Source organism: Melampsora larici-populina, assembly GCF_000204055.1.
Source record: "Melampsora larici-populina 98AG31 unplaced genomic scaffold MELLAscaffold_46, whole genome shotgun sequence".
NCBI lineage: Eukaryota > Fungi > Basidiomycota > Pucciniomycetes > Pucciniales > Melampsoraceae > Melampsora > Melampsora laricis-populina.
Genome location: NW_006768810.1, coordinates 35560 through 44236, shown reverse-complemented (window position 1 = coordinate 44236; position 8677 = coordinate 35560). Strand labels below are relative to the sequence as shown.

The following is an 8677-nucleotide window of genomic DNA, read 5'->3' as shown; positions in this document are numbered from 1 at the left end:
AACTTGCTCCCTTGTATGCTTGCCCTAGCGAAGAAAACAGAGTCAAGCAGATTTGAGTTCTTGCCATCTCGTGTGATAGTCACACTGCATGATGTACGAGATTTGGCGGCCTGCGTAATGAAACTATGGTGAGTTGCGTTAAAGACTGACAAAGTATGGGACTTACCACACAGGATTCGATGACGCGTGTCAGCGAGCCGTTGTCGCACAAGCACATCGCCCTCCCGAGAAAGTAAATCGATGTTCTGATTCGCTATTCTGTACGCCTCTGGCTGCACACCCAGAATAACTGCAAGGGCCACATCGTACTGCCAACCCAACTCAATGGTGACTCTGGCATTTTCGCGTGCCTTGTATAGTGGGCCATTCCCCATCTGAAGTGCCTGCGGTAGGTTTTCTCGGCCAACAGCGCACTGTTGCCATGCGGCATTGGCGGTCAGAGATCCCTGGCGAGCCGGACCAAAGGCCAGCTTCTTATCGGCAATATTGGCTGAATTGATCTGAGGATATCGCCGGGAGCCCTTTATCAGGTAATTGAAATCTACAGAGACATATTCAGAAATAGAGTGCGACTTACCGCACCTAAGCCATACCCAATCAACTGATACTGGACCGATCCATATATCGACCCAATATGTGCGGAAACTTCGCTACTAGATTGGGAGAGCTGTGACCCGCTCTTCAAAGTGAGTGGAAAAGGTGTCAGACTTGTGGGACGGTTCTTGGGCGCTTGGTCGAAGAGTTCTTGGTCCACAATTGGTAGGTTATATACTCTTGCCAAGCCAAGGCAAGCAAGGAGTGCGCGCTCCTGTGGGTAAGAATATACGTGATTGGCAGCTGGTACGTCATATGATTTTTGAAAGGATCTCACCGCCCGATCCATGGTAGGCTTCACGGCGCTGTTCTTAGCAGTGTGGGTGTAATTATGAGTAACTGCTGGCTATCAAGATTCTTTACAGAAGCTTACTGTGCCATCCTTGTCGGTCCCGAACACGCTGATGGTTTCCATTAGGGGGTTGACTCGCTTCATTTTGAATATAAGCGACTATTGGCTGATATAACAAAAGATCGCGAAAACAGACTCACCACTTCATTCTCAGCAGGGTGTACCAGGCTGTCCTTAGTGGCAGGCGTATCATGTCGTTTTGGAGGCAGTCCAATTGCGAGCACTCGCCCAGCAATGTCGAGCAAAATAACAGGGATGTCGGACGGCATCGCGCGCATGGAGGCAATATTTGTCATGGCGCGGGCTCTCAAAGCGTGTAAGTTGGGATAACGTAGAGCAAAGGGTTTTCCCTGCTGTGGATCGGACTCGTAGGCCAGCAATGTTTTCTTGATGTACTTGGCGCACTGGTAAGCGTCACTTTGTAGTGAAGTCGACAGCCCTTGGCGCTCCGATCCCGCTAGCACAAGGTCGACTGCATGTGGTATGTCCCCTAGATTGAGATGCGATGTCTCCTGCAGGAACCTTGCCACTGCGAGGTCATAATCCAAAGAAACAACATGACCGTCGCGAATGCTCTTTTGTACATATTCGAATGCCATTTTCCGTTGAATAACCATCTGGGCCGGGGTGAAATCTTGTGCTGGCTTTGATGGAACATAGGCAGCAGGAACAAACTCGGTACGCCGTTGCTTTCCCTTATCTTTGAAAACGGACAAGGGTCAGTAGTGAATGTGAGAATCTGCCAGATGTAAAACGCACGCTGGACGGTTTCATCGATCTCCGCGGGTCTCTTCAAAGAGGAATGGACAAGGCGATTAGCCTTTGAGGTTGGTTCATGGAATGCATGGAATGGGGAAGGTGGCTGTTCAGGCAAGCGTTCCTCGACTTCGCATATCTCCGTTGATGGTGATGATGAGCGCTCCGAGTGCTCAGAGAGCTCCGTCAATGGAGATGATGACCTGTGGGACTGGACGGGTGGTTCCTGAACAGGTTCTTGCTGATAAAATCGCACTTGATGAAGCGCGGGGGCGGGGGAAGTTGCATGCAATCCTAAAGTTTGAAAGATTAATTCCCTCAGCTTATCGGCAAAGGTTCCTATGGTTAAGACAGCATCCAGATCCGACTCTTCAACGCGCAACTTGTCGTGGAGACTAGCCAGATCACTGGGGTTCGGCAGCATGGCAACTTGTCCATATGCCAGCCTCCCAGCTGGCTGGTGTCCTTTGCTGAGCTGAGGGGAAAGGTAGGTAGGTACCTACCATTTTTTGGTAGCAAGCTCATCTTGGCATGCTGCCGACAGAGCGGGGGATACTGAAACCTTCCCATCAATCCCGAAGTAGAGTTTGACCGCCAGTATATTGCAGGAGGAAGGTTAGGGAGAAGAAGCTAGAAGAAGCCGGAAGAGCGGGTGGTAGCGCATATACGGTATTAAACAGGAGCTAGATGTATCTAGTAAGAGGCTAAAAAAAGAAATGACTCACTTCTCTTCCCAAAGATGGGGAAAGAGAAGTATGATTGAGATCGAGCTCCAATGTATATGAGTAAGACTTTCATTCAAATACATTGGGGCAATGTAATTCCTATTTGCGACTCATTTTCATATCTCCCCTTCTGTCTTTATTTGTCAATCTTTTTCACAGCTTTCTCTTTTCGCGTCAATTTGATAATTTATATCCTGATTATAATGATTTGTCGATTGAACACCAACATCAGTTAGGGTATGTATGTAGGTGTGTACTCTGCAGTCTGCTGCTTGACAGGCGGCTTAATATACATTACAAGTCTAGTGGCAACGGTGTGACAGCCCAGTGAAACGTGCACCAGGCCGCGGTTGTCGACAACCGCAACCTAGTCTTCACCACCCTTCTAAACAAATAGACAGGTTAACCTAAACACCTCATTCATTATTCCTTTTTCTACACATGAGATCATTAAAAACAAACTCTAGTCAAAGATTAGAAATCAGAAATCTCTTGAAAATTCAACGCTTCACTTTGAAGAATTGAACAACGCAAGTCTTGAAACAGAAGTCCAAGAAGATGAAAGGAGAATAGTTCTGCAGAGAAAAAAGCGAGGCGAGAGTAAAAGAAACTCTCTGAATTGAGAAGATGCTGGATTCTCTTGAGCACGCAATACCAAATCAAAACCTTATATCAAGATTAACATGAGTCTCATTGATAAATTCAATATTTCTTGTCATCATTTATAAGGTTGATGCAAGAGGTCAAAGGAAAATTCCACGATATCGAGGATATCACGAAAGAGTGGTTTTCATGGGAAGATTCAAGTACGTTGTTACACTTTTTTAAGGTCTGATGATTACAATGACCAAGATGTCGAAATCCCTTAGAAGAGAGATTGGCGACTTTCTCCTCCGCAGGAATGACGCTTAATTCGTCAAATAATCGAAATGTAAGATACAATTTGTCTGATCCAATTCAAATACCACAACATAAATACACCCATTAATGTGAACCATTGTTTGAAACAGAAAAAGTAAATCAGATGTTAATGTGGTTTGACGTATCAACTTGTTATATACAAACAATGTCATAGCAATCACACTTAAAAAAACGAGAGCTAGATGTATCCAATGAAAATGTCCTAAAAGATCTCTGCAAGTAAAATTAAAAACGTGATATGCTCAATGTAATTTTTTCTGGTTGACGATCCACTGGTCAGATTCTACTCCCTGCGCCAAGTCACATCATGGGGCATCTCTTCCTACCACTCATCGCGCATCAGTGTGATCATCTTTTCCAGGCTCTAAGGCCGTTGCCACTAAGAAATGTCTGGCTAGGCCCGTTGGTCTATTCTTTCAGCAAATCCGATATACCCAATGTAAACTGCAACGTAGTTTGAGACTTCCAAGAGTATCACAGCCAAGCGTTGAAAAACAGTTTTCAAGCTTAAGATTAGCCTAATCTTGAGCTTCAGGTCCTGCGGCGGGCGCACTCGCCTCTGCTCTATGTAGTGTGATGTAATGATAGGTTCACCAAATATCGTTCAAGTTTGTAAAATATCCAGAAAGGAGATATGGTACTTTGCACCAGGCCCCGGTTGTCGACAACCACAAGCTATTCTGCAGTACAAGAATTTGAATATTCTCTCTTCTAGTCTCTTTGAATGTTTTAACCTTTCTTTAGTGTATTTCTTGGTTCCCCCCCTTGTTGAGGACATGAATACACTACGCCTGTCGAGCCCCTTGTCTCCCCTCATTCACATCACTAAACATCGAACGCTCTCAGGATAAAAATCAAACGGCTGATACGGTTTTGCGCATCAATTGATTGACTTGGTAAGAGAAACCTATGCTGAGTCTTCGGGGTGGTAAGCAGCTAAGCCTCACACTGAAATCCTTTGTGCTTTCGTCTTTCCTAAGTTTCAATCCGTGTAGATTGACGATAATTTTTCCTATAAGTACGTCTCAATTACCTTCCTGGTTCTGCTTCCACAACAAGCCCACACAACTCTTGTCCTGAACGTTATCGCTTTACACTGGCCCTGACCTCTCCCATAAACCATATCACTCCTGATTCCGATCGCATCACAAGCAGCGAAATGAACAGAATGACAGCAGCCTACGAATGTCCTCACCTCACCACTTGTAGCAGCACAATAACGCGGAAAAAAAAATGTGCGGACTGTGTAGCGTTAAACAAGCAAGGTGTCATCCGGCACACGGCGAGTAGTACGTTGCATCCTGCCTGTAGCCCGGGCTTCCCAGCTTATGGAAGTAAGTCTTCTCTCCACGTGCAAAATCATTGCCACCAGTCGACTCACACCCAGTCAATGTGATCATAGTAGATGATTTTGTCGCCTTTCCTTTTACAAGAAGGCAGGGAGATCAGTTTTCTCCTCAAAATAAAACCAACAACATAGGTCAGAGCTTCAAAGGTTCTGGAATTTAACCCAGATTCTGACCAGTGCCTTTTTTATATCTCTAATCCTTGCAAACAGTCCCCGGAGCTTCTACAAGCAAACATAAGACCGCGCACCCGTGGCCTTTGACGGATGACAGTTTCATCTTGAGAATTAGAAAGGACCGCCATGCGGGTTCTTCAAAATCCGGCCAGCTCAGCGCATTTACTACCCCAGAAATTCAACATAAGGAGTCCATCAGCTCAAATGCAACTTCCCAACATATTGAAAGCGCAGGTATATCTATGCATACACCAACCCCAAATTTATCGGTTCAGTCACGCTTGGGAAGTGCATTTACTACACCTGATAACAAACATCAGCAGCCTGGCAGTGAGGAGGATGCTTTGGATATTGCTGTAGAAAGCGTCGAAAGCAAAAGCACGCACATCAATACACCAGCCTCAAATGTTTCGGGTCCTTCGAAATCCGTACAGTTCAGTGGATTGGCCACTACCCCCAGCAACCAACACAAGAATATTGTCAGTAAGAATGCTTTGAAAACCATCATAGAAAACGTCGAACCCGAAGGCATGCCCATCCATAGACCGGCGCAGAATTTTTCGGGTTCTTCATCATCGGGCCAACGCAGTGGATGTACTACCCTTGGCACCCAACATATGCATGTCAGTGATGATGCTTCGAGTACCACTATAAAAAATGGAAAAAGCACAGGTACATCCATCTGTAGACCAGCCCCCAATTTGTCCTGGGAATTGACTTGCTTCGCCTTCCCCAGGTAGGGTTTGGATGCCAAACAACGGTGTGAATGATGACCCCTTATGCAGTGACTTGCCACACCATACTCAGCTCAACTTGCCTTCAAGTTGCAAAAGCGAGGTCAAAGTTGATCAAATCAGTTCTTTGCCTCAGGCTCTTATGCACAATGTACGGAAATTCACAACAGCCAGTACACTATTGGCTCTGATCTTTGTGTGTTACTTTGCGGTTTTCATCGCTTGGAAGTGGGCATTCATATTGCTTCTATCCTTATTTATTTCAATATTAAGCGCTTGAGGATTCTACTACTTTTAATTTAAACCTGTCCTAGTGTAATTCATAAATGTTCCCTTTTCTTCGCACCTAGAATTGGCTGTTCATATCTGCATATACTTGTATGTATATACGCGTATATATCAATGCCTGCACTGCTCCTTTATGTGTAGTGCCCTAGTTCATCCATCCGTTATCATCATCTTAAAAGTTTTTTCCCAACCGTTTATTTTTCTCCACAAGTAATCATTAACCTCCCGCCCACCTAAGCTGGGGAAAGTTGCGACAAAAACCACATAAAATATATCTTTCTGTTTGTGACTCAATTCCCTGTAAATTCATTAATATGTCTGAGATATGTTTTGTTCTTTCAGACAGAATTAGTCTATAAGCAACAAAAGTCTGTGGTAGATGTCAATCATGTTAGGAAGGTCAGGACATACCCTCCAAAGCCTGAGATCCTGAAGCTCAACGATTTCCCTTACTGATAAGACACACCGCGGGAGACAGCGCGAGATCCATGAATCCAAAAAGTTTTCAAGTCTTTGTGCAAGGTGTTGGTCAATTTGATGTTTTCCTTCTTGTATGTACACCAGAATTAGATACATGTAAATTCATTTAAGCCATGATGAATCTTTTGAAACCTTGATTTGCTCGCGAGGTGCGTGTGGATTCAGCAATTCTTGCCTCCAACAACTTCAGCTCTTCATCATATTTCACGGTGTCATAATCCTAAATACGGACATCCATACTCCACATCGAAGTCCTCTTGCCATAGTCAGCTACCACGTTACCACCGCCACTCAAGTCAATCCTTGACCATGTTGCAAAACCAAAAAAGTCTCTTTCCACACTCCAAGTCAACAGGCTTTCTTTCAATGGAACTTCAGGTCATATTCCTTATGCTCTGCTCACAATATTAATTCCATATCGGTATATCGCCTCATTCCAATTTTTGACAACATCTATTACATACAAACTTCAAGCAGTCATCAACACTACCACTTACCTCCGCTGTAGTGCATAATCTCTTCTGATTTTTCCTGTCTTACCTTGCTAGTCGTTGTAGCTGTATATCCAGCTTCAGTATAATGCATTGTCAAAAGCTAAGCGTCACCAGTTGAATTCTTACTTTAATTGTATTTTTTGATAAACCTGATGTCAAACAAGAAAAATTGATTTCGAAAATTTTCAACCAAGATTGAATTCTGCAAACCGATCTGGAAATTGAAGTATTCATATCATCACAATATCATTGAATGAACATATTTAACTTTTATGATTCAATAATTACGCTTGAAATCTAAAGCTAAAAGCATTACTTGAAGAATCATGAATTCAAGTCAAAATGAAGATAATCAGGACAAATTCAATCCAGCTAAAGGAAATATCTTGTTTCCATTGCTAGCAATTCCGGCCGAAACGATTTCAATCAATGGTCCCGATTTTAATCACGGATTAGATTTAAATCAATTGATGTAATCTTATCAAAAACATCGCTTTGAAGCCACAAGTTTATACCAAACAATTGAAATCATTAACAAAATTTGGCAAGTCTTGACAAAAACACTCAAGTCAAAATCAAAAAGACCGAAAAAAGTTTGATATCTAACCAATCTGCAATTCGAAATTCTTTGTCAATGAAGATCATCAGGTTATCGTTTTATCAAACCTTGAAAGAGAAAAGTATCGAAGGATTGACGATTTTTCAATTATTTAGCTTTTGGTGATATGTGATGTAAGGTTTATACCATTTTAATCAAGTGTAAGTGCGGGCGAGCCTGCTCAAGTTCCAGTGATGTAGTATATCCAATGATGGAAATGCACCATTCTCTTTCAAAGTAGAATACCAGGTCAAGTTTTCGTTTTCCACTAGTTGCTGTTGGCAATATCAATCCTGAAATATTGAGAGTCAAAATTCAAATACAAATCATAGTTTTCATTCCACCAAATGATTGACCCAGAATCGAACATAAACATGTCTCATGATCTTTTGATTTGTGATTCTTTTTCCATTGAGACCTTGTTAGAATCGATACATTCATTAGAATACGGGTATATAGTACGTTGAACTTTGAGGTTTGGTATGATTTTCAGAAGGGAATGTGACAGCCAGCGTCCAGAGCCTTACAAACGCCCATGTTGAGAGTATAAACACTAAGACTGAAAACATAGCCGGATCAGGGCATCCAAGTTGCTTCATCAGCTTGTTTTTCTTGCCCTGACAACACTCCATAACCAAAGGCTCACCGAAGATCAGATTATTGAATGGCATGCATGCCTTACCAGACTTTTCACTGCTTGATGGTTCAACAGCTAAGTTGACTTGTCTCACTTTTGTCGCGATCTCGGGGTAGTCTAGGCCTGATATGAATCGTTAGTGGTAATGTTGACACATGTTTTTCCTAGTAGTCCGAAGGAATGACTCACCTTTACTGACCGGAAGTTCCTTGTTATTGGTACCTTCTTCAATCGCTTTCGACTCAGCAGTTTCACGTTGCATCGCCACCTCCAGTTCTTTGAATGTTTCGTCGATTTTTCTTTGCAAATCTTCAAGATCAAGACTCATTTTGAAGAGGGTAGAGGTTTTCTTACTGGATCGAAGATGGGTGCACCAACAGGTGAAACAGAATATCAGACAAACAGAAGATCAGACACTATGCTGTAGTTTGGGTTGCAACTCGTGTGCCTTCTGATCTGTCTCACTCTTTTAAGATGGATTAATCCATCTTAAAAATATTGCAGGATATGCCGCTTTTTGACCTGCTCAGACAGACATGGATTCTGAGGACCGGAACCAAGCGCAGTCAACCTGGT

The 8677-nt window shown here is 43.1% G+C and overlaps 3 protein-coding genes across 3 annotated transcripts in view; 1 reads left to right on the top strand and 2 right to left on the bottom strand.

Annotated features, from left to right (window-relative positions):
* MELLADRAFT_110629 (uncharacterized protein) overlaps positions 1 to 3146 on the bottom strand; it is a gene marked incomplete at both ends in the record, with an annotated part of 6179 nt that extends 3033 nt beyond the window's left edge. Inside the window, 6 exons of the mRNA XM_007414793.1 lie at positions 167 to 521; positions 578 to 933; positions 968 to 1052; positions 1087 to 1646; positions 1706 to 2201; positions 3111 to 3146. Coding sequence (XP_007414855.1) covers positions 167 to 521; positions 578 to 933; positions 968 to 1052; positions 1087 to 1646; positions 1706 to 2201; positions 3111 to 3146 — 1888 coding nt within the window. The remainder of the gene's footprint in view (positions 1 to 166; positions 522 to 577; positions 934 to 967; positions 1053 to 1086; positions 1647 to 1705; positions 2202 to 3110) is intronic.
* A 1435-nt stretch (positions 3147 to 4581) lies between these two features.
* MELLADRAFT_110628 (uncharacterized protein) lies at positions 4582 to 6430 on the top strand (the record flags this gene model as incomplete). Its single annotated transcript, XM_007414913.1, has 5 exons — positions 4582 to 4637; positions 4660 to 4682; positions 4907 to 5493; positions 6235 to 6291; positions 6353 to 6430. 5 exons carry the CDS (start codon positions 4582 to 4584, stop codon positions 6428 to 6430), a joined length of 801 nt encoding a protein of 266 aa, XP_007414975.1.
* Positions 6431 to 7904: 1474 nt separating this feature from the next.
* On the bottom strand, positions 7905 to 8429 carry MELLADRAFT_66748 (uncharacterized protein; the record flags this gene model as incomplete). The annotated part of the gene is made up of 2 exons (XM_007414792.1): positions 7905 to 8224; positions 8291 to 8429. 2 exons carry the CDS (start codon positions 8427 to 8429, stop codon positions 7905 to 7907), a joined length of 459 nt encoding a protein of 152 aa, XP_007414854.1.
* Between the last annotated feature and the right edge of the window lie 248 nt (positions 8430 to 8677).